Below are 24009 nucleotides of genomic sequence, written 5' to 3' on the forward strand. Positions count from 1 at the left end.
CCTTCATCACGCAACGGCATGTCAAAAGAGAATATCGTGGAGTTTGAGAAGGGTTTGGCTATGCCTTGTCTTGTCATCTTGACGCTGATATTTCCGTCTCTCCAGAAGATGTGAGCGCACAGTGCGCCGTGACGAAGGTCGACAAGCATGGCCTACCTCTCCACCCTCAACCTTCCGACGACCCGGAAGATCCTTGTGCGTTGCAGTGTCCGACTATAGTCTGACCTACACTCACCCGTCCTCAAACAGTGAACTGGCCACTGACCTATCGGGTATTTAACCTCTTTTTTTTTTTACTCCCGTAGTTTTACTGGTGCTGATGCCTTTGCTTCACAGTGCTTCGTCCTGGCGCAAGTCAGCCTGCTTGCTAGCCTGGGTAACTTCAACATTACATTTTGTAATGCGTCAAAATCGTATTAGTTGTCAATCCCGCCTATGGAGAGCTCGCAAATGAATTTGGTATCACGACGGTGACTGCATCTTACCAGACGTAAGGTTCTTCAGCAAAGCCTGAGTTACGTCTTGCGGAGATTGTGGCACTGAATTCACTATTTGTAACATCAGCACCGTTATGATAGCAATGGTGGGGTTGTCGCCATTCGTAGCTATCCCTCTAGCCGAAGCATACGGGAGGAGATATATCTACCTCATAACCACGTTCATCGGGTTCGCTTCCGCCTTTGGTTGTGCATATTCGACGACATACGCCCAGCTCATTGGAGCAAGAATTGTCAATGGTATCTTTCCGGTTGCGTGAGTGGCACACTTTTAATCGACTTCAGATATGTCCTGAAATTTGACGTCTTAGCATGACGCTCGGCATAGGAACAGTGAGCCCGCGAACCTTCTCGTACATAAGAGTGGTCACGAATTCCCTGACTTTCTTTGACAGATAAACGATATGTTCTTCCTCCATCAGCGTGGGCGCGCCATCGGTGTCTACACCGTCTTGATGAGTACGTTCGTCATTCAACGATTTTGCCTGGCCTACGCTTATGATATTCAACTGTAGCTAATGGCAGCCATATCGCACCCATTCTTGGAGGCGTAATTGGCCAGTTTCTCGGGTGGCGCTGGATATTCAAGTTCTCCTCTATCTGCGATGCCTTCATGTTTGTCTGCATCCTGTTGTTCCTTCCTGAGACACTCTACCTCCGCGACAGCTCGTCTTTCATGGACCGTGCTGGCGACAAGTACGCCACCACGAACGACCTTCTTTCGAGAAGCTCTTGGCGGAGACACGTTCAAAGACTGAAGTGGAGAGGAAGGTTGGAGGGCCGTCGGGTGAGCGTGAAGGACTTCGTGGTACCAGTCGTCAAAATCGCGCGATATGTGAGCACCGCTTAACCCTCCCGGAAAACGGGATAGTTACTGACCACCTTGCCTCACAGCCTTCTGTTCTGTTCCCCGCTATTTACTACGCCACGCAGGTGATTTTCTCTTATATGTACTCTTGATACAGGAACTAAACAACAGCACACAGTACGGTTTTGGAAGGTCTGTCAGTTCCTTTGTATGGTGTGCACTTTGATACAACGTTTGGCGTAGTATCCTTCCAGCTGTCACCGTCGCAAGCGTTTTCTCCCAGGCGTTCGGCTGGAACACCCTCCAGATCGGACTTGCCTATGGTGGTTCACTTACCATCGGGAGTTTCCTTGGAGAGACAGCAGGTGGATGGGTCGTTGACTCCATCATCGTCAGTATTATCTCCTTGTAATGTCTTTGACCTCGCCGATTGGTTCCAACCATAGTCTACTGCATGCTATCAGAATAGAGCACGTCGTCGTTCGGGAGAAAATGCGCCGACCGAAGTTCGATTGAAGGCGGCTTGGACAGGAAATATTCTCGTTATGGTTCGTGTTTTCATAACGTCGAACATGCATAGCATTGGCCAAAGTATTGATTCAACGACCATTTTTAGGCTGGACTTCTTATCTATGGCTTTGGTCTCCAGTATAATGCGGCATGGCCTGGCCCCATCATCGGTATGGGTATAGGTTGTTTTGGAGTACAGTGTATCACAACTGTTATGTTCGTTTTCAATTATTTTCACATGTTATATCTCAATGCTAAACACTTCTTTCAGGTATACATATAGCAGCGAGTGTTACCGGTATGTAGAGTACGGCTGGTGCTCATGAGGAGTGTGGCGCTAACGACAGTCGACTCCCGCCAGAGATCGTTCGGATCAAGTGTCCCAGGTCTGTACTGTTACGTTCTCCAGCATATATCACTACTCATACGGTCTCAATGATTCAGGTTTTTAACTTCTTCCGGTTCGTCCATTATTCCTTATCCGAACGTTATCGTTGTGCCCCTTCTACTGATGCTCGGCTACCTCTGCGACAGTCAAGAAATCGGAATGACCTTTGCCTTCTACGCCATACCTCTCGCCAAAGCCATGGGAGGCTATCAATGGTTGTTCCTTCTTTTCTCGGTGCTGGGATGTATTGTTGCATTCATACCCATCGTGGTCCTGATGTACAAGGGAGAAGCCATTCGAAGGCACATGGACAGGCAGTGAGTAAATATAGACTGCCCTTATTTACTACGTCTCTGTAAAATACATCACACGGTAGCATTGTTTGAAATATTGTGTCTTTGCAGTGTCTTCCGTGTCAGAGACGTGTGGCGTCGAAGTGAGGTGGCGTCGGAAGTTCCCAAATCGGGCAAAGGCTTTCGAATTAAACAAGGCCAAACAACGTGTGTCCTGGCCACAGGGGTTGCGTAGCCGATGAACTGGCTTATCTCTGCGGCCAGCTTGCTTAGGTGCTCAACTTACGATTATCGGTACACCTGTCAGTACAGCACAATCCATGACAGCAGACCTGTTCAAGTGCAGAGAATAGTAATCTCACAAAGAAAATGATATTATTGGATACAAATCGTCTGTCCACAATCAGGTATAACTTCCAAGCACGAATCTGAACCGTCAATCATTTATTTCATTTCTTCTCTTCTACATACAAACCTACCCACTCGCACTAAGTCCAAACCCATCCAACCACACACCATGCCAGAGCGTTCGTCGAGATGCCATGCCATGCACATATGCCTATTCCTGTATCTATGCATGTTCATAATTTTATGTCTTGGGGGTTTATCTTCGGATTCGCTGTGCTACAACATGGAGATATGAAGTAGGTGAAAGAAAGAGAGAGAAAAAAGTATAGAGACAAAGAATGAAGCGTCCAGAGGCGTTCCAGCGGTCGAGAGCGAGGTGATGAGGACGAAGAGAGTACGAGTGGATGTACAATACGCAGATCTGACATTGGTCTGGCCAAGCGGGTGCGAGCGGAAGAAGTGGAGAGGGTACGGGATGAGGGTAGCGTGAAGATGAAGGGGTGGCGGCTCTTTGTAGAAGCATGTCTCACTATTGAAGGATGTGGTCCAGATGTTATCAGTGTTCGCCCCCTTACGAGAAATTGATGAGCAAGAACCACTCACAAGGAAATAGTCCGGTACGCGCCGCGTGACCAGCGGCTCTCCCGCTCGTGGTGCGGGGTCGAATTGAAGGCTGCAGAAGTAGATGTCCGTCAGCGGCGAGCTCGAGGACGAGGTAGTGGAGAAGTACATACAAGCTGTAAGATAGTTTTTCGTCGATCTCCATGATTGCGGCTTGATTTCCACAGCGGTAGCAGTAATTCGGTGCACTGAATATCGTGACTACATTTCGGTCCTGACCCCAGTTGTACCCTGTATATCGGCAGTCATCAATCAATCAGTCAGTCAGTCGAGAACGAGCAGATATACGATGGGAGCAGAAAAGGAGCGTCGAGATAGAAAACAGTGATGCGATCCATTCGGTCACGCAGTGGCAGAGATGGAAGGTCTGATGGTGGACGGATTGAAAGAAAAGTCCACGAACCTTCCATGACAAGTTGATGAGCACGGGCAACGAGTGTCAACCCATTGTTGTGGTTGAAAGCCTCCGAAATATCTTGCCCGAAGGTGTAACCAGCACCACGGGGTGATATTCCCCAACCGCAGCGGTCGTCGGGGTCGGACCAGAGAAGATCACACATGGGTCCTTCGTGAGGCACTTCTTGCACCCGGTCGATGGACCGTACATGGTCGAGGGTATCAATTGAAGGGGAGAGGCCACCGTGAAGGCAGAATATCTGAACAGCGAAGCCGAAAAAGGAAACAAGATGTGTTAGCGCTGGCCAGTCATCACGCGATACCGAAATGGGCATGCAGATTAGGCGTCCTCAATCGGGAAGAAGTGAACGATGAGTACATAAAGAACGTACTTGATTTTCAATCAAAGCGGTTAGGGGCAAGAAGTCGAAGAGATCGGTGAAATACCGCCATACGTTCGCGTTTCCGTACTTCCGGAGACACTCATCGTAGAACCCATAGACTTGCGTGATCTGTCGGGATTCGTGATTGCCTCGGAGGATGGTAACACGCTCGCGGTATCTGAGCTTCATTGCAACGAGAAGGGTGACGGTCTCAACGGAGTAATAACCACGGTCGACGTAGTCCCCCATGAAGAGATAGTTCGTGTCGGGCGAGTTGCCACCGATGCGGAAGAGTTCTGATAGGTCATGCTGAACATCCAAGTCAAAGATAAAGACCGCAGAAAGTTAAGTCACGCGTAGAATAAGCAGGTGTATCGGGGGGAGATAGATGGTAATGAGAAAGACGCACGAATTGACCATGGATATCCCCACAAACCGTGACCGGGCAGCGCACCGGCTGCACGTTGGACTCCTCCATCAAAATCTCCCTCGTCTATCCATCGCGAACATTCGGACAAGGAGCAGGAATACGCAGCCAAAGCGGCAAGATGAGGATGCGGTGGCGTGTTATCGGGTTCACCGATGGAGGGTGGATTGTTGCGTACCTTGTCGCAAAGCTTTTTGACATCTGCCTCTGAAAGTTGCTTACACTGGCTGAGCTGTGAGATCCAGTTGTCTACTTCGTGTTCCATGTTGTGTTCTACGTCGTCGTATGTGAATGAACTGTGAGCGCGGACAGACCAAGGGTGAGGGCGAAGGGGAGCGTTTGTGGAGAACAGCTTGCCCGGGTCCAACCTTGTCACCTTCCTGCTGCGTCACTTGTGACCATCCGTGACTGCCTTCAATCCAAGTCGGCTTTCTGCTTCGAGCCCTTGTTCCTCCTTCACCGCGACGAATATGGACAATCACCAGGCCGTATACACAACAGACGAGGTATGGTATTTTGTGAACCCTCAGGACGCGTATCTGACTCTCGTCAATTCTAGTACGGGCGGCCTTTCATTATTTTGAGAGAGCAGGCCAAGAAGACACGGACTCATGGAACGGAGGCCATCAAAGTATCTGCTTTTCTTTCGTTGCTTGAGTTTAATATGCTGAGTACAATTTGGCCTCATAGACACACATCCTGGCTGCGCGTACCGTGGCCAACATCATCCGGACATCATTAGGCCCTCGAGGTGCGTGTACGCGTACTACTCGTGTGGCATTGGCTTACCGTATGCTATCCGCGCATCAGGCCTGGACAAAATCTTGATCTCCCCAGACGGAGAGATCACCGTCACGAACGATGGTGCCACTATTCTAGGTCAGATGGAGGTCGAGCATCCGATCGCAAAGCTTCTCGTGCAGCTCTCCAAGTCGCAAGACGATGAGATTGGTGATGGTACTACTGGTGTTGTTGGTGCGTCTTCTTCCTTGGTCATCACTCGAATTTTTCTCACTCGATACCTAAACATTCCCCATATGCGACCACAGTTTTGGCCGGTGCACTGTTGGAACAGAGTGAGGCTCTTCTCGACCGGGGCATCCACCCAATCCGGATCGCAGATGGTTTCGAACGCGCATGTACTGTCGCTGTTCAAAATCTCGAACGCATCGCCGACCGCGTTGAATACACGAAGGAAGATACCGAGAACCTCCTCAAAACAGCCATGACCTCTCTGGGCAGTAAAATGTCAATACTTTTGCTATCTTCATCCTCATCCCTATTCTGATCCTGCGAACAAATAGCGTCTCAAAAGAGCACCGACAGTTTGCTCAAATCGCAGTAGATGCCGTTCTCCAAGTCGCCGATCTCGAGCGGAAAGACGTTCTTTTTGATCTGATCAAAGTCGATGGCAAAGTCGGTGGCTCTCTTGGCGATACCACCCTCATCAAGGGCGTTCTCATCGACAAGGATATGTCCCACCCGCAAATGCCCCACTCCGTCAGTGATGCCAGACTTGCGATCCTCACATGTCCGTTCGAGCCACCCCGTCCGAAGACGAAGCATAAACTCGATATCACGTCCGTGGAGGAGTACAAGAAGCTGAGGGAGTACGAGAAGGAGAAGTTCCTGGATATGATCAAGAGGGTGAAGGATAGTGGGGCCAACCTGGTCATCTGCCAATGGGGTTTCGACGACGAAGCAAATCATTTACTGATGCAGAACGAGTTGCCGGCTGTACGGTGGGTTGGTGGACCGGAAATCGAGGTATGTGCTTTCAACCCAAGAGGTACCAAATACACTCCTAACGTGTCTTGCGTAGTTGATCGCTATCGCCACCAATGGTCGCATCGTCCCCCGATTCGAGGATCTCACCCCAGAAAAGCTCGGCAAAGCAGGGATTGTTCGCGAAGTGTCTTTTGGTACCACTCGCGACAAGATGCTGGTCATCGAGGAGTGCGCAAACACTCGTGCTGTCACCATCTTTGTCCGTGGAAGCAACAAGATGGTACGCCCATTACTTCTGATGGCGACAGAGTGACTGTTTCTAACACGTTTTTTTTTCGCTCCCAGATTGTCGACGAAGCGAAACGTGCTCTGCATGATGCTATCTGTGTCGTCCGTAATCTTGTGGTAGATAACCGTGTTGTCTATGGCGGTGGTGCGGCCGACATCTCGTCCGCAATAGCCGTCCAAAAGGCGGCTGATGAGGTGACTATTCGCACAACCCTTTCCACTCTTTTCTATCTGAAACTCACTGCTTTCCGTCAGATTCCATCGATTGAGCAGTACGCCATGCGCGCCTTCGCCTCTGCCCTCGACTCCGTCCCGCTCGCTCTCGCAGAAAACAGCGGTCTGTCACCCATCGAGACACTTGCCGAGGTCAAGAGTCGCCAGGTGAAGGAGAACGATTCGAAGCTGGGGATCGACTGTAACGGTAGGGGAGAGAATGGTGCGTTTTGTGACATGTCCTCTGGTATATGCTGTGGCGGACGCTGACCACTTGTGGCGTGTGGCGTGTGCAGACATGAAGAAGCAATTCGTTTACGACCCGCTGATCTCGAAGAGGCAACAATACCTTCTCGCAACTCAGGTTAGTGTTCTTCCCTCTCCTTTAGTGTGCCCCTTGCTTTCTATAACACTCACGTTCATTTTGCTTCTTTTTCACCACCAGCTTGTCCGTGCTGTACTCAAAATAGGTAAGCCGTCCTTGACACTGTTATCATCTCGGGACCAGTCTGACTCTAATTTGCGTAGACGACGTTATCACCGCCGGGGAGGCAGATGAGTAGTTTTTTGCAATGGATGTACACTGTACGAGAATACGATCGCTATAATAGTCATTGATGGCTTCGAAGAATCACTAGAAGTGTCCGATGCTCGAATTTCTTTCTGGACTCAATGGTATAGTTTGACTCTTGGGAATACGACAGCAATCTCTCAACATGCATAAACTATGATTAGTCCGACGCAGACAAGAGGGTCACAAGCAGAAGTCCGTTCACAAGTATTACAAGATTCTTCGCACCTAGCGAGCAGCCATTCATCAACCTAGCATCTTCTTCGTCCTCACACGCACTCACGAACACCTCACAAATCCACAAACTTGTCGGTAGCCTAAATATGGGGATGGGATTCATGGGAACAACAAATTAACGAAGATGGAAAGAGACGGACCTCGACGAGCAACTTAGTAGTACCACGCTCACGGGAGGAGTGCCCTGCGTCGGGGACGATGTTCAGAGTAATTTCGGGCCATACCTGTTCATTCCAACAAAATCAGTCCATGAGTACTCGGAGTTTTGTGTGGCACGCCGAGCGAGGCTGCTTGCCTTCTTGAGTTGCCAGGCAGTAGTAATCTATGACAATGGAATCGGTTAATTGGGGCAAGGCGCTGCGAAAGGGGATGGTCGATCTTACCGGGCAGACTACATCATAACGGCCTTGAACGACGATTGTGGGTATGTGGCGACTGAAAAGCATGGGCTGGATTAGCGAAAGGCAGAAAGTGGGAAGTAAACAATGTCAGTTCCGCACATCTTCTCGATCTCTTGTTTCTCCAAGAGTTGGCCCTCACGCATGAACCCTTCGTTGATGAAGTAATGATTTTCTATCCTCGCAAACGCACTGAGAGATATGATGACGACGGTGGAGAAGTAAGCTTAAACGGGATCGATCACAACGATACGTGACGAACACTCACTTTGCCCAATCGTCCTTCTCCGCCTCAGCAATGTCGGCAGGGTTGACATGCAGCTTCGAAGTGGCCATTCTGTCACAACAGTCAGTATAACCACTAAGGATTGACAAAGCAAAATCATTCATCCTTACTCCCACTTGGACCATGCCCTCGCGGCCCTCAGCCTCGTCTCATCGTCCACCGAGTTTAGTTGAGCATGATAGGCCAGCATGAAGTCGCCACGTTCGGGTTCGGGAATAGGGGCTATAAATTCTTCCCACGCCTCCGGAAAGAGATGGGAGGTACCTTTATATTCATCTGGTTAGAGCGGTATTAAGAAGGGCGGTAGACTGAAAACGCACCGTTTTGGTAAAAGAAATGTAGCTCGCTTCACAGGTTGTGAGCGGAGTCAACAAGTGAACAGAAATGAAGTACCTTTTTCGCAGAGTGAAGATACCGCTGGTGGCAATGGTGTGAACAAAGATTCACTACCTTGCGGGCAAGCTTACCGAAGAACCATACTCTTCACGCGATCAGGGTGGGACTATGCACGGGAAGGTATGTAAGTCAAAGATAGAATTGCTGAAAAGCCTAGGTACCTGAGAATACGCAAGGGAAAGAGTCGATCCCTTCGCAAGCACAGTCAGTTCCGATCTTATACGTAGGATGAAAGAACCCACCCAGGAGCCACCAAAGACGTGCCACTTGTCGATTTTAAGATGTTCTCGCAAGCGCTCCATGTCCTTTACTAGATCCCATGTGGTGTTCTCCTCGAGATTTGCGCTCCTTTGAGAATACACCAAGTAAGATACGTCATGGAGCAGAGGCTTTAGGCCACAGAGAAGTGATGAGACGTACGGAGTCGACTTGCCAGCTCCTCGTTGGTCCAAGAATATGACCTTCCACTTCTCCGGGTTGAAGAATGCACGGTCCTGTTCGATGCATCCGCCTCCAGGGCCACCTTTACGGTAGATGGGGATAAGAACCGCGACATCTCGCGCATGGGGATGATGTGGCGTCCTCACCGTGAACGAATATTACTATACAGGCGGTTGAATTGATAAGATCTCAGGTAGAAGAAACCAAGTAACACACACCTGGGACACCATCCCTATTTCCGCTGATTTCATAGCTATAATCGAGGAGATTATTAGGATCGACCGGGCACGTTCACAAGCGCCGTCCACGCACTGAAGGGTGTGGATATCCGAGACCTTCAGTTTTGCCGCTTCGAAAGGCTTAGTGAGGTTGTACATGGTGCGGTAATTATTGCGGATGCTGGTCGTGGTCTGGGCAGTGGACTTGGAGAAGATAGGACGAGAGCAGCACGACTTGGGAAACCGATGGAACATGATCTTCTCCGGATATAGACCCGACGTTACTCGCTCTACTATTCGGTGCCACATCTCGTCGCCACACCTGCTGTCTCCCACCAACTGGGTCAAGTTCGTACTTTATTCCACGACCATTCAGACGTCGTGACTAACTGACCTGAGGTATACGCGACAACTGGAACCCGCGCAGATAGGCCCTCACTTCACTTCACTTCACTTTCTTGCTACTTGCTTTGTTGCACGACATAGACGCCGGCGTACTGGTACTTATCCTATCTTGGTCAGATTTCGCCCGTCAACTCGAATCAAGCCCACTACTTATCGAGCAAGATTGTACTCAAAAATAGTCGGATAAAAACACTGCGTACTGGTCCACAAGTCAATCCAACATATATGCTTTCCTTCACCCGACCTGCAGTATTACTGTAGTTTCTCACTGTTGCTGCTATGACCAATGATTATCAGATCTCCTTCCGTTCGTTCACCGTTCTTTCCCCGACATGCGGTGTAATACTAGCCTCGAGTCGGAAGATCTGACATGTTGCCAAGCTACTAGGTGCCTTCACGATCATTTCGCGGGTATTTTGCTGAGTATGAGGCGATAGGCTATCGTGTAAGTATAGGTCGCAGCAGAAGTATAGATGTCTTTACGGCTTACCCGCTGTACTCTACCATTGGCTGTTGACAAGGACGACGTGATTTGAATATTACAGCCAAACGTTCTGGTAACCTACGGCCTGGTACGATGCGCGTGATGCTGAAACGCGTCCAACTATATACGTAAACGTACGAGAGTCCTTTGAGTCGGTGACACCGCCTCCTAGTTCGACCCTGCTCGACCTTCGGTAAGTTCTTTTCACCGGCACTGTGTCTATCAAGTTCTTTCATATAGAGGCTTCGGTGAAGAGGTCTACTGCCCGCGCCCTCGCCGACCTCTTATCATCGTCGCTCTTTTCTTTCACGACCACCATTCCGATGGCCTCGACGACGTGGTTCCCCATGCTACGAGAACATACTATATCTTTCATCGTGATGGCTCTTTTCCTCCTAGAGACAGTAATGGCCTCGCATTCCGTGACTATGGTTAACAGGTAAGTGCATACAAAGTTGCATGATCAATGGTTAATCTTGATACCCTCCCGTTTAGATGTGGATTTGGAACTGTACGCTCATATCTCAACGATTGGATTTCGAGACTCAAGACTGACTTCGAGTTGTAGCCAACCCTCGACCAAATTCCCTCTAATACTCTTGCAACAGGAGAGGGAGAGGTCTACACGAACGATACGCTGGATTCGGGTCAGATGTACGTGCTGATGTCGGCTGCTAACTTATAGGCCCATCTGATGTCCATCTTCCTCGTCTGATGTAGCTTTCTCAACGACGGTATGAACGCTTCTGAAACATGTACGGCTTTCAACATTCTAAAACAGGTACTTGCAGGTACTTGCGGTCCCAATGGTGGGCACTGCACGACAATAACGGCCGATCTCGGGGTGTTGACGGGCGGGAGCTCTTCCGTGGTGGTCAACTTGATTCCGACGTGAGTGACAGAGGGCATTTCAAAGTCGTGAGCGCGGCTCACGAACGGCTCACGTTCACCGACAGACATGCGTTCTCAGTACCCGTACAGTTCAGGTGGGCAGTCATCAAGTTGTTGGTTGTACGAGATTTACCTCCTCTGACGCGGGATATAGTTACTATAACGGTTGTGACGGAGCGGGCGTCAGTTGTGAGTTTCTTTTCCTATTGTCATTTTCTCGTCTCGCTGATGATCTGTTTGATAGGCTTGACAAGTTCGTGTGAATATGCTATACGTGATCCACCCGAGACCTCCGGTATCGTAAATTGCACGGATACGACTGTGTGTGCATCCTATCTTGTTCTTTCTACCATATATCTCTAAACTATTCTCTGAACACCCAGGCTTCGGTGGAGGTGATATTTTGCCCGTAAGTCACAAATATTTATCAGAGATATACCTGGGCAAACTTATTCAACACTCGTCCTATAGTCAAAACGCCACAAGCTCTTCCTCCGCGTCACCCAGCTCAACGTCGACCGCCTCCGCTTCGTCAACCGCCTCCCCCACCTCGTCTTCGCACTCCAGTAAAACGGGTGCCATCGTAGGTGGTGTTGTTGGCGGTGTAGCAGGAGTTGCTCTCATCCTCCTCGGTATCTTCTTCTTCCTCCGCCGTCGGAGACAAGGCTCCATCTTCAGTCCGACCGAGAAACGGGCTATCGACCGTCCAGGTCCACGCAATATCTCTCCGTATACTGAACCGTACACCTCCGAAGCTTTCCCTCTATCTACCGGTCTCCCAAGGTCTTCGCAGGCATACAGCAGTGTTTCTGTCAGTGGCAAGGGCATCGTACCACAATCTCCCGTGGTACTTGGCTACTTCGAGCCCGAGAGGAGAGAACCTTATGGGGCCAGCGTTGGACAGAACACTTCTACTCCTGTGACAGCATCGCAACAATCCGTGCCACCACTGGATCAGATCGTTGAAGGATTGGCTCAGAGGTTTGGATGGACTTCACCACGGAGAGGCAGCCACGACGAGCCATTGCCCCAGTATCGCGATGGAGCCGTGTAGTCTGGATCGGTGCTTTCGAGTTCTCTGCAGTCGTTGTTGAGCTTTCTCCTTGCCTTGCTGTATCTATGGTCTCGACGATCATATGTATACATTGTTTTGCGTCTTTACGGTTCAGTCTTGGGTGACGGTGGGCTGGGTTACCTTGCTTACATGGATGTTCCCCTCGTTTTATATATTACTACGTTATGAGTTGAGATAAAAGCCAGAAAGGGCTTAATTGGCATTGTTCACCACGATACTGTAGCTTTACTGGATACGTTTTTGGATACGTTTTTCTCCCAATAGAGTCGTAACTCGCACTTCGGCCATGTCGACAGGCTCTACACTACTTGTTGCTAGTATGTAAACAAGCAAGAGTGATTCTGCTAACCAACCGCGAGCACATGGACAATGTGTTTTTCCTATTCATTGCAGTGTACGAGAGGACAGTATATCTATCTGACTCGTGTATCTATATGTCGAAATATTGGGCGTCAATGCGTAACCCATGGGTAGTCCAATTATGTATCATCCGTATAATATAATTGAGGCGGCAAGACGAAAACCTCTAGCATCACCGTGGAGCAACCCCTCCACAAAATCCTACGACCAGATCAGCGTTCTACTCATGCAGCAACACCCACTACTTCTGGCGTCTCTACCTCGACCGCCTCAGCGACTTTTTCGACCTCAGTATGTTCTGCCTCGGGTTTGATCCCCTCAGCCTTCGTCTTGAAGTCCCACTCACTAAGCCCTACACCACCGCCCATCTCCCTCCAAGCCTTCATCTGTGCTTCCGCTCTCTGCTGGCATAGCTCCACTAGAGGTTTGAAGTACTTTTCGTGTTCGTACTCGAACTCCACGCTTCCTCCCCAACCTCCTGGTTTGAACAGCTGTTCGGGGGTGAAGAGTCCGTCTGTGATGGGTGATGGGTTGAACTTCATCTTTGCGCGGGTGATAGGGTCGATGAATGGGGTTATGAGCTTATAGAAAGCGTTGAGAAGGAAGGGGAGGTTGAGGATGAGGGCAGCGCCAAGGCTAGTAAGCGGAAACATTAGTCATTGACGGCCTCGTATTTGTCAGAAGGGGGAGCATACCGTTCGGGATAGTGGTTCTGCAAGATACTAAGGACCTGTGTGGTGTAGATGATTTAGCCTATGAATCCATGTATACAAAGGTGCCAACAAGATGAACGAACGGTTCTGGAGGTGCTCATGGAGGGATTCTTCCCTCTGTCCGCGTAATTGATCATAAGCGTCAAGGACCTTCACAGAGGTAGTTTCATGAGTATATTTGACAAATATAACTTGTGTTAAATGGACGTACTCGACACCAGGGCCAGCGAGATCAAGTGTTCGCTCTAAGCACCATACAGTTACCTCTATCTGCCTATGCGACTCTTCTGTGTTTTGACGGCTGGGTAACAAATATAGAGCAGGCCTCCGTTGGGTATCATAACCAGAGATGATCATCTTGCCAGTCACGAGCTATGTTGCAGGGACAGAGGGAGAGGTGAGTGACAGACATTGATGGGGGAAGCGTTCGCAAGACAAAACAAGAAACTGACCTCAGGTTCAACATGCGAATCCGTCATTTCGTAGATACCGAACTCTCGTCGCCATTTGAGAGTATCTTCCAGTCTCTTGATGGCTTGGTCCGCTGAGTGCCACTTGACCGCGCGCAGGTAGCTAGAATGCTAGTTTAGTGGTAGCACTACGCGACGGAGGAGAGGGCCTGACCGGAGGAGACATTCCCTAGACTATAATTACGTCACGAGTACACAGTGTCACGTTAAATAGAGCACAACTCCGTCAGTATTGCGGACAACACCCAAACTTGCACGGACAGCGCGCCACACTTCGTCCAAGTGCGTTCGGAATGTGATGCTCACCAGCCAAAACTTCTCCTCTTCCATCAATGCTCCCTTTCCTTCCTTAGCCCCAGGTAGCGCGTAGTCTTCCGTGACAAAGTGGGCCAATACCTCCTCATACATCTCCTGTTGCTTCGGAGGCAACGATGCGTATGGCTGGGTCGCATCTTGAGGCAGAGGTGGAGGAGCTGGCGCGGTGTACACTGTCATGTCTGCGGCCGACAACAACAGGATATTCTGCGACAAGATAAGCGAAGTATATAATGGGGGATCAAGACAAGTTGTAGCCGCTTGGGATATGAACGACTTTATACATACCGCCCCGGTCTTTACCCAAGTTCTCGGGTTGTTTTCGGGGTCCTTGTTCGTAATGAGCCCACCGTGGCTGATGATAAATATGGATTGACACTCTTCCCGTCCAATCGCTGTCGCTTTTACTCTGAATCGAGAGCCTAAAGTTGCTCATCCATCCAATCTATCAAGGCCCAAGTTGAACTCGAGTAGCAACCTCTTGCGTCGACAAAGTTGCATTGTAACATACACATCTGGTGATTCCGAGTCTTATATAGGTCCTACTTGGGCTCATACAAACTACTGCCAATTAACGCTCTTCTGGTCACTGAGAGCCTTTGCGGTCGAGAGCTATTCTCAGGATTACTGTTCCGTCTTTTATTCGCTCTAATTCGAGACTGGCACAAGGAGTGTTGCATCTCACGCTCACTGGACTTGATGCTAGTAGCTTGTCTCTCGTTTCCCATGGTCTATTCTCTCGCCCTAATTGGTGGATCTAGAAGGTTGCAGTCATGCAACAACCCTGTGAGCGTTGATACCCAAATCATTTCCTCTCAAGAGGCGACTCTCGAATTCTCGGTGAGCTCGCGAAGCTGAGGCCATCACCCTCCAACTCAGCCCCCGCTCGAAAATCATCCTCTCTTCCATGATGCCGACTGAAAGACTCAGAGTCGCCATTTGGTAGATCGTCTCGATGCCTACAGTGCATGCCCATAGCTCATCTCCCTCCGACTTTCAGTGGTGGTGGTATCGCGGGACTCAGCCTGGCCGTCACTCTTGGGAAATATTCACAAATCGTTGTCGACATCTACGAGTCTGCTCAGGAGATGGGCACGGTCGGTGCTGGTCTTGTCGTTTGGAAACGAACATGGGAGGTTATGCGTCAGATAGGGTTAGACGTCGAGATGACAAAGAGAGGAATTTCTCATCCCTCCGACGGCCAAAGTCTGTTTGTCTTTATCACTGTTCGTTCTGTCACTGAATTGCTTTGGATTTACCTCAGGTCTGGGGATGATTTTGCGCAGAAGTGACCAGCCAACTGAAGGGAGCGAAATCAACCGCCTCGTTTCACAGTGTAAGCCCTCTTGTAACATATCATTTTGACATATATTCACCTGAGCGTCAGATTCACCTATACCTCTACACCGGGCTGCCCTCATCGACATGCTAAAAAGCCGTCTTTCCGCATCCTGCACCATACATACTTCCAAGACTTTGACCACATTTAGTCAATCATCCCCTGGACGATATATCTTACAGTTCGGAGACGAGACAATCGCCGAAGCAGACGTTCTTGTAGGGGCCGACGGTGTCCGCTCGGTAGTGCGGCGTGTTTTGTTCAATGACATGCTTGACGCGGGGACCGCCTTGCCAGAACTCGAAGATGGTTTGCGACAGACTATCGAGCCTCAATGATCGGGAACGATGGTGTATAGGACACTCATCAAGGCAGACAAGCTTCGTGAGATCTATCCCACGCACCCGGTCTTGACCACAGTGGCCGCCTTCAGTGTGAGCATGCCCTTTGGTGATCGTTACTTTCCCTGCTCCTGGATTTGCGTATACTGACTCAGCATACCTTCACAGTATAGTGGAAAGGGAAAGGTAAACACGAAGCCACGATACTCCTCCCGTTATTCATCAACCCCGACTAATCAAATCCATCTATACCAGCATATTATAGCATATCCCATTGCACAACAGACTTTGATCAACGTTCTGGCGTTCGACACTCATCAGTACCACGAAGGCAAGGCCCTCCCAGGCAGATGGGTGAGCGACTGCTCTAAAGACGAAGTCGTTGAACGGTACAGAGGCTGGGAGCCGCAGGTTCAGGCTATGCTCGATGTGAATGGAAGATCCAAGTCTCGTCTTCTCATCCGCACCGCTAAGTATAGACTTTATGGTTGAGCGATCATAGAGTATGGAGCCGACAACTTCACGATGGGCGGTGCACGTCTGTGGTAAGATGCCACTGTGCGTTCGCGGGAATGTGCCGCTCATCGGCGACGCGGTAGGTCTTTTGTCTCAGTGTATTGTTTATTCTGTGTATACGATCATGGCGGAATTGACGAATTCTTACTTTGTACAGGTCCATGCAATGACGACGAACGCCTCAGCAGGGGCAGGTCAAGCAATAGAGGTATTGCACAGTCTTGTTCACTCCAATACGCAAGCTGGTAAATAATCGCCACACACATTTCCAGGACGCCTTTATCCTCGGCCGTCTCCTCGCCACCTTAGAATCCTTCCGAATCTCCACCAGTACAAATAAACACGAGCTCATCGCCACTGCCCTCCAAATATACCAAGATGCCCGTCTTTCCGTGGCTCAAGACATCGTCGCTAGATCGCGCGAGCTTGGCATGCTGTACGAATTCAATGGACCTGCATATGACGGAGCTGACCGTGCGGACGAAAACGCATTGGAGCAGTGGAGAGAAGAAATTGCCAAGAGATGGGAGTTTCAGTGGACGGGGAGTCCCGAAGATGATTGGGCGAGAGCAGAGAAACGACTCGAGGAAGTTCTTGAGGCGACGAGCTTAGAGTAGGGAGGTCCTCGTACTTAGATGGTACGGCTTTGTGCACTCAGACAGAGACGGAAAGAGAGAAATTCGAAACTGCTGCTAATTTGACATTGACACCTCAGCCATAGCGATGTACTTACGCTATTACCTACTATAAGAAGAAAAAAGAACTACGAGAAGATTCACTGTAACTGCACTTCCGACACTACATCAGTACCAATAGGAAATAGAGAAGTCGACGAACGAAAAGAAAAGCAATTCAGAACTATGCACACACGAAGGCTTTGAAGACAGCGAAGCAGGGAAACTATAAAGAAGCAGATACGGGTTACGACGAGAGAGAGAGAAGAGGTGTAAAGATAATAAAGTACTATCATAAAGGAGGACGTTCGTGAGTGGACCTAGCGAGCATGCATCGAGAGCAAGAGAGACCTGAACGAATGGAAGAAGGCGAGCAATATGTAATGTGGGGGAACGCATTGTGTAAGGTACTACAGACAACAAAGATAGTATATGTGCATGAGTATCCGGAGAGTGAGTTCGCCATATATCGTCGAGTTATTTAGACGTAAGGAATTGCTTGCAGTTATCGAACATGTGGAATATGGAGGGCATGAGGCATGAGGCATGATGATGTCGGAGGAGGGCATAACGATTGAAACTTGAGGACGGGGCGGCTGAGTGCGATTAAGGAGCCTGTGTGGGCTCAGGCTCCGGCGCGTCCGTGGGTGTCGTCTCCGAATCCGCCAAGGTATCCTGCATCCTCTGACCATGCACCCTCATCCTATAGAGGCATGTGAACTCCTTACCCCAGTTCGACTTCACGCTCAACACCACCACTCCAAAGTCGATTCCGAGAGCCTTGACCTCCTCATCCACCGGGAACGTCTGGATCTCCTCGTCCCTCCGTACGTCATACTCGAAGCTGGCGATCCGGACGAACATCATATCCCGCGGCAAGAAGTCAGGATATTCTTCACCTTCGTCGTCGAGGACAGTAACGTCGGCCGAGTCCGTCGAGATGCCCGCCTCGTCCGCTTTCTGCAAGCGCTCTGCAGCCTTAGCGACCTTCCACTCCCTGACCTTCTCGAAATTAGCCTTGCCCTCAATCAAACCCCAGACCTCCATCTCCCTCGGTGCGCTCCTCAAATCCCAGGCGACCTCTCGAGCGACATGATCAATCGAGATCTCCTCCACGTACGCCGGGTGAGCCAACTGCACACCCAGATGCCCCTGCGAGCCCTCGAATGGCCAACAGTGTCCGTTATGGTTCTCGTGGTGGAGCGCAGTGATGGGTGGCCTTCCAATGACGCCACCGTAGCCGGTGAAGAGCCCGAGCAAGGCCTTGAGTCCTTCGACTTTGATCTCAAGCGTCTCGGACGTGAGTGCGGGAATGACGCTGGCGCCTCCAGAGTTCAACGCGAAATCGGGCTTCGCGATACCATCTCTCCCTCGCCTGGACACCGCCGACTCGACCATATGATCGATCAACGCCGTCACGTCCTGTCCGTCGCCCGACTTGATCGTCAGACCCTTGTTCGCAGACGAAGACGACCGCTGCCACCAAGTCGCGGCACCTCCAGCCGCAGCGCCACCGGCCTTCACCGCCGTCTTGCCAATCTCCAGCGCCTCCTTGACGCCACCTTCGACGCCATTGACCCTTTCCTCTAGTGCAGCTAACTTCGCCCTCGCTTCCTCGTCGCTGCTAGGGCCAGTGCTCTCGATGATCTTCTCGACCACCGTGGTCTTCTCTTGGGTGTACTCCCCAGACTTGAGTGCCTCCTGGAGACTGTCGATCTCCCTCCGAACGAGCAGCAGGCTCTGCGAAGCCGCGCTAGAATACTGACTCTCCGCCTCGATAGCCCTTCTATTCTCCTTCTGCACCTGCGTTTCGATCTGTCCAAGTTGTCCAAGCAGTTCGTTATGCTTCGCCGATGTGCTCGCCCGCGTCCGTTCGGTCTCGAGGGAAAGGCCTGCGAGGGCGTTCTCCAAGCTGAGTAGCCGCTGTGAGATCTCCGCGACATTGGCAGCAGGAAGCTCCGGGGCCTGGTATGCGGGATGACCTGATGACCGCGAGGGTAGCGATACGTGAGGGACGTAGTCCATGAGATTCGAAGGCATATTGTTCCAAGCGCCCCATAGCATCGCGAGTGCGAGGATCCAACCGGCTCCTTTGAGGAGTGGCGTGGTCGGCATGTCCGTCACGAATGTTACCGGCTTCAACGTCATGCCCAGCGTCTTCCCGACCACTCTGGTGAACTCCGAGATCGCCCAGAAGAACAACGTCACGCTCCGTACGCCGAATAGATATAGGGCGTGGACGAGTTTGCCTAGCAGACCCCCGACGCTGAAAGCGCGACCGCGACGGCGAGCGTAGGGGTGTGATGGTCGGACCATGGGAGCTTCGTGATACTCTTCGTAGACTTCTTCGGGAACAGAGTCCAACGAGGATTGCCCTTGTTCAGCTTGTTCGAGAGAGCGGTCGTCTTGGGCTAAGGGTTCGGGAGGTGCGGATGTACGCGAAGCGGAGGCGCGTGAGGGTGGAGGGAGGGACCGAGTAACAGAGGCACGTTGCTGAGATTGCTGAGATTGCTGTTGTTCGATTACTTGAGTGGGTGGTTGAGAATGTACTGACCGCTGTCATGCACGAATGAAGACGTCATTGTTAGAGACAGAGGAGAGATCGGCAGAATGCAACTAACAGAATGAGAATGTTCGCTCTCGCTCCCTTCTTCTTCATCCGATCCCGCTTGCATGTCGCCTTTGGACCCTCTGCTTTTGCGCCTTTTCCTCTTCTCTCCTGCCATGATCGGTAGCGACAACCCACTGAGATCTTTCTTCTTCTTTTTCCTCCTCTTCTTTCCGTCATCCGACAGCTCTCCGTCCGAATCTTCGTAATCTGATATGGTAGGCTTATAAGCTTTGTTGTCGACCGAAATCCGTCCACGCTTATGGACGCCCGGAGCTGTGCGCCGTTGAGAAGCGGACTTCTGGTTCTGTGCCTCCATCTCCTTCTGATACTCCCTCTCTTCATTCGAGTAATCATACGATTCTTGGGGGTTGTGGCCATTGCCATTCACGTACGCTTCGACTTGTGCCACCGAATCGTCTGCAGGAATATCGGACGGTTTCTGACGCAGATAGAATGCAGCTCGTTTGGCGATATCCACCGCGGTATCGATAGGGCTCTTTCCGCGCGTCATAGGATCTCGGCGTCGAAACAGCTCGTCTTCACCTTCCGAATCGGGTATGATGGTCAAGGAGCCGTTGGAAGGAATCGCTTGACGGGTGGCAGTACCCGTCGACTTGGCTGGCGGAGGACCGCCGTTGCGTTTGGGAGGTTCGGCGAAACGACGACCACCGTGTGTGGAGGCCTGTTGTTCGAACTCGGCGGATGTGGATCGAGGGATCTGTTGTGTGCTGCGGGAGCCTTGAGAGGCCCACGCATCGGTAGGGTTCATGCTGGAATTACTGGGCCCGTCGGAATAGGACTGGGATTGAGAGTATGAGGTGGATACGACGGGGTTGGACGATGTAGCGGCTTGTTGGAATGCGTTGGCGACTTGGACGGAGGTGTCTCGTACGGCCCACCTTGTTGGTTCTAGAGTTTTGGTCTGGGTCTGAGTTTGAGACGAGGACGAAGATAATTGTTGGCGTTGCTTGAGACGTGCGAAGCGTGCAAGTGCGTTATCCTCCTGGCTAATAGATGCACCTGATTTAGGGGGTGAACGTGTTCCGAGCGTGGGCGCGCTGCAAAGCGAAAAATGAAACAACGTCAGTGTCGCAGGAAATTAAATAATACAGGTGAGACATGCTGTGTCGATTGCAAGGCCTGACAAAAGGACAATGCGCAGGCAGGCGTGTTTGTCTGCCTTGCGCTTTGAACGTAGCGAACAACGCTTTTCGTGTACCGACGCGAGCCAGCAGAAGCAGTCAACAGGCATGTCCCGTGATGAACGCGATAGTTGCATCAGTGACGCGGTTCGACTCTTCAACAGCCGTCCTCGGTCCAAAAAAACAGACTCGGTCCTCTGCATTCAGATGAACTTTAGCATTATCAACAGGATCGGCATTTGCTCGAAGAAAATGTCGAGTTTCGACAGTGCTGCGACTGACATCAACGACTTTATGTAGCGCGTGCTCTGCTTCCGGCTCTTCTGACTGCATCGCGTCGCTCACCCACAGCAGCAGGCGGCACCACAGACGGTAGAAGATAAGGATGAAGATAAAGAACTCACCCGTACGCGTAGGACGCGGGAACAGGACGATCTTTAGGGGGAGAAGCAGGAGCGCGGGGCAAGTTGATATGGTTGTTCGGGTTTGTCTTGTTGAGAAAAGTGTGGTGATCGAGACGTCTGCCTTGACCGAGAGGAGTTCCCGAGAAGGACATGTATCGTCCCTCGACGCAAAATTAGCTGAGCGATGAATGAGAAAGGCGCGGATGCGGGGAGGCAACGGGCTGCAGCGAAGGTGTTCAAGTCGTGAGGCTGCCGCAACGCACGGCCTGTTTGGTCCCTGTTTGGCCCCCATCGCGACGCGACCGTTCTCCCACGCCTTTGTCCCTCTGCTGTCTCGAGTAGGCTCATATTTTTTCTGGTATTCAACTTTGTGGAGAGTATACGTATGTCGCATATTTTTTGAGATGGTCTGATGGCTCATCATGACAGGCGTACAACATCAAGTAGCGTCATACCGCTTCTATCCAAGAAAGGTATTGCTATATAGGCATTCAAAGCGCTAAAAGTACATCAGAGTAGAGTAGTACATGGACAAACACAACATAACTAACAACTAAGCATACGACCGACAGCCAGGAGTACAACACACGAAAGCCACACGAGGGCCAAACCGTCTAACATATCATGGAACTTACAACCCCCCGCAATGATCAACGGACTATTTGCCCTTCTTGCCCTTCTTGCCGCCTCCACCCTTACCCTTCTTGTTACCCTTTCCTCCATCGTCTTCCTTATCCCCGGCAGGTGTCGCAGCCCCAGACGCAGCAGCCGTCGTCGGACCACCCGTAGTAGCACCAGAGCCCGCTTTCTTCTTGCCCTTCTTCGTCTTAACGTCGAATCCTCCCCACTCGCCATCCTCAGCTTGCTCAGCAGTAGGGGTTTCTGCTACCGGATCGGTACCCTCCTCCGGTTTTGGAGCCTCATCCTCTGCAGGTGCATCTTCCGTCCCCGCCCCTTCGCTGTCCGGTGGGACCGCCCCAACCAGAGGATCTACCGCAGGTGCGCCGTCTCCCTGTGGTTCTTCCGTGGTCGTGAGCGCCAGAGCCGCCACATCCTCACCCCCTTCAGGTACAATCGCGACGTCCATGCTCTGTGGTGCATCGAGCAATTCGCCACCGGTCCCCTCAGCGGTGCTCTCCCCAAACCCACCGTCGCCCGAAGCTCCCCAACCGCCTCCAGAGTTATCACCTTCCCAATTGCCTTCACCGCCTCCACCTCCACCTTCTCCATTTCCACCTCCACTCGTAAGGCCCCAACCATCACCTCCGCCGCCACTGTTTCCCCCGCCATCACCACTAGCACCACCACCTGTTCCTGCTCCAAAGGATCCCCAGCCTCCTCCACCTCCGCCTCCACCTCCACCTCCAAACGCGCTGAACCCACCCCATCCACCGCCTGCTCCCTTATTCTCCTCTCCAGCAGACGGACTTCCTCCCAAGAGACTGCCCCAACCGCCACCGCCACCGCCGCCGCCACTCTTTTCACCAGGAGATTTAGACCCTCCCCATCCACCACCTATGAAACTTGAGATCGCATTGCCACCGCCGAATAAACCACCGACACCGGATCCAGCGTCGGACGTAGCCAATGCACCAGTCGGCTGTTCTTCCTCTGGACGTTTCGTGTCATTCAGTCCTCCGGGAAGACCCACCATCTCGAAGGTGTCTCCGTCGTTACCGCCAGCGTTATCGCCCGCGCCACTTAAGTCGACAAAGTCCGCATTTGCACCACCACCACTACCAGCCTCCGGCTGCTGCTCAACAGGGGCTTCGGCCACGGCAGGTACGACCGCCGCTTCTTCCACTGGTGGACTCGGTTCAGGAACAGCAGGCTCGTTCACCACCTCCGGAGCGGGAGGAGCAGGCGCTTCCTCCACTTGTTCTGGTTCTGGGACAGGCTCGGGCTGAGCGGCTGGCGTCTGAGTACCCCAAGGCGTCGGTATCTTACTCGCTGCTTTGCTCGCCGCCTTGCTGGCAGCTTTACTGGCAGCTTTCGACATCGGTTTCGGTGTACCAGCCGCAGGGGTTCCAGCGGCAGGGGTTTTGGCGGGAGTGCCTACTTTGGACGCGGCCTTAGATGCGGCCTTAGACTTGGACGTTGAGACTGCAGGAGGCGCAGGAGGTTCGGGAGTAGGCTCGGGTTCTACTGCAGCGGGTTCTACTGCAGCGGGTTCTGCTGCAGGAGGTTCGGGGGTGGGTTCCGGAACGGGGTCTATGGGCGTAACGGAGTCGGCGGGTGGTTCAGCAGCAGCCATAGAAGGGATCGGCGAAGCTGCACGTTCGGTCGCACTCGGTTTTGGCGTGGATGCTTGGGCTGGTGATGCGGCTGCTCGTGAAGCAGCTCTCGAGGTGCGAGATGCTGGTGCAGGAGGTGGAGGCGGAGGTGCTGCAGGTTCCGGCTCGGGTTCTGGTATCGGGTCGACGGCGGCGAAGGACGGGATTGGCGATGCGGAGCGAGCGTTCTGCGTCGGCGTTACAACAGTCTCGCCACGAGGTGACGGAGGTCCTCGAGTGCCGTGGCCTGAAGTCTGGATACCTGGCCTGGGAGAAACTCCACCATTAGCTCGGGGCGTCTTTGGGACAGACGCGGGAGGGTTCTCGTGCACGGTGGGGAGCCTACTTTGTGCCGATGGTCCGTCCACGAGTGGAGAAGGAAGCTTGGATGCGTTCGTGGACGATGTCGTTGAGGGAGCCGCGCCCCACACTGAGGATAGAGCTTCAGCGAGACGGGCGTTTCCACTTCTTCGAGAGCCGGACGATTCGCTTGGTGTCATCGGTGGCGGAAGGTCGTACCCACGAGAGTCTAAGCCACGAGGAGCCATG

General features: G+C 51.7%; 8 protein-coding genes across 8 annotated transcripts; 4 read left to right on the forward strand and 4 right to left on the reverse strand.

Moving 5' to 3' along the window:
- Positions 1–18: 18 nt before the first annotated feature.
- On the forward strand, positions 19–2524 carry STEHIDRAFT_144379 (MFS general substrate transporter; the record flags this gene model as incomplete). The annotated part of the gene is made up of 18 exons (XM_007299687.1): positions 19–52; positions 109–195; positions 250–272; positions 337–397; positions 421–490; positions 565–753; positions 809–830; positions 893–956; positions 1013–1332; positions 1392–1430; positions 1484–1497; positions 1549–1696; positions 1770–1853; positions 1922–2031; positions 2087–2113; positions 2177–2201; positions 2260–2276; positions 2350–2524. The coding sequence occupies 18 exons, from the start codon at positions 19–21 to the stop codon at positions 2522–2524; spliced, it is 1509 nt and encodes a 502-aa protein (XP_007299749.1).
- A 407-nt stretch (positions 2525–2931) lies between these two features.
- STEHIDRAFT_90754 (serine/threonine specific protein phosphatase Sit4) lies at positions 2932–5002 on the reverse strand. Its single transcript, XM_007299599.1, has 7 exons — positions 4850–5002; positions 4654–4737; positions 4254–4553; positions 3869–4121; positions 3579–3696; positions 3448–3517; positions 2932–3373 (listed from the first exon to the last, which is right to left on the reverse strand). The coding sequence occupies exons 1-7, from the start codon at positions 4934–4936 to the stop codon at positions 3371–3373; spliced, it is 915 nt and encodes a 304-aa protein (XP_007299661.1). The 5' UTR covers positions 4937–5002; the 3' UTR covers positions 2932–3370.
- A 130-nt stretch (positions 5003–5132) lies between these two features.
- Positions 5133–7564, forward strand: STEHIDRAFT_72524 (uncharacterized protein). Its single transcript, XM_007299371.1, has 12 exons — positions 5133–5177; positions 5231–5302; positions 5362–5422; positions 5482–5646; positions 5721–5919; positions 5976–6438; positions 6494–6679; positions 6745–6882; positions 6943–7123; positions 7197–7264; positions 7346–7370; positions 7429–7564. The coding sequence occupies exons 1-12, from the start codon at positions 5142–5144 to the stop codon at positions 7461–7463; spliced, it is 1629 nt and encodes a 542-aa protein (XP_007299433.1). The 5' UTR covers positions 5133–5141; the 3' UTR covers positions 7464–7564.
- Positions 7565–7584: 20 nt separating this feature from the next.
- On the reverse strand, positions 7585–9638 carry STEHIDRAFT_90760 (proline iminopeptidase). Its single transcript, XM_007299605.1, has 16 exons — positions 9542–9638; positions 9448–9482; positions 9376–9390; positions 9209–9311; positions 9031–9136; positions 8950–8979; positions 8860–8894; positions 8786–8809; positions 8713–8738; positions 8503–8656; positions 8375–8443; positions 8209–8298; positions 8092–8143; positions 8004–8030; positions 7849–7932; positions 7585–7788 (listed from the first exon to the last, which is right to left on the reverse strand). Exons 1-16 carry the CDS (start codon positions 9604–9606, stop codon positions 7762–7764), a joined length of 942 nt encoding a protein of 313 aa, XP_007299667.1. The 5' UTR covers positions 9607–9638; the 3' UTR covers positions 7585–7761.
- A 914-nt stretch (positions 9639–10552) lies between these two features.
- Positions 10553–11640, forward strand: STEHIDRAFT_182878 (uncharacterized protein; the record flags this gene model as incomplete). The annotated part of the gene is made up of 9 exons (XM_007300280.1): positions 10553–10775; positions 10832–10847; positions 10905–10990; positions 11057–11070; positions 11128–11227; positions 11293–11322; positions 11382–11416; positions 11472–11548; positions 11611–11640. Exons 1-9 carry the CDS (start codon positions 10660–10662, stop codon positions 11638–11640), a joined length of 504 nt encoding a protein of 167 aa, XP_007300342.1. The 5' UTR covers positions 10553–10659.
- A 1246-nt stretch (positions 11641–12886) lies between these two features.
- STEHIDRAFT_152560 (CRAL/TRIO domain-containing protein) lies at positions 12887–14253 on the reverse strand (the record flags this gene model as incomplete). Its single annotated transcript, XM_007299689.1, has 7 exons — positions 12887–13298; positions 13358–13392; positions 13459–13525; positions 13587–13747; positions 13828–13948; positions 14000–14019; positions 14152–14253. The coding sequence occupies 7 exons, from the start codon at positions 14251–14253 to the stop codon at positions 12887–12889; spliced, it is 918 nt and encodes a 305-aa protein (XP_007299751.1).
- An 875-nt stretch (positions 14254–15128) lies between these two features.
- On the forward strand, positions 15129–16973 carry STEHIDRAFT_152561 (FAD/NAD-P-binding domain-containing protein; the record flags this gene model as incomplete). The annotated part of the gene is made up of 9 exons (XM_007299690.1): positions 15129–15366; positions 15425–15496; positions 15548–15808; positions 15875–15933; positions 16009–16026; positions 16096–16269; positions 16343–16435; positions 16514–16564; positions 16629–16973. The coding sequence occupies 9 exons, from the start codon at positions 15129–15131 to the stop codon at positions 16971–16973; spliced, it is 1311 nt and encodes a 436-aa protein (XP_007299752.1).
- A 74-nt stretch (positions 16974–17047) lies between these two features.
- Positions 17048–21339, reverse strand: STEHIDRAFT_90764 (uncharacterized protein; the record flags this gene model as incomplete). The annotated part of the gene is made up of 3 exons (XM_007299610.1): positions 17048–19586; positions 19652–20699; positions 21188–21339. 3 exons carry the CDS (start codon positions 21337–21339, stop codon positions 17637–17639), a joined length of 3150 nt encoding a protein of 1049 aa, XP_007299672.1. The 3' UTR covers positions 17048–17636.
- Positions 21340–24009: the final 2670 nt, after the last annotated feature.

Source organism: Stereum hirsutum (assembly GCF_000264905.1).
Source record: "Stereum hirsutum FP-91666 SS1 unplaced genomic scaffold STEHIscaffold_2, whole genome shotgun sequence".
NCBI classification, from domain to species: Eukaryota; Fungi; Basidiomycota; class Agaricomycetes; order Russulales; family Stereaceae; genus Stereum; species Stereum hirsutum.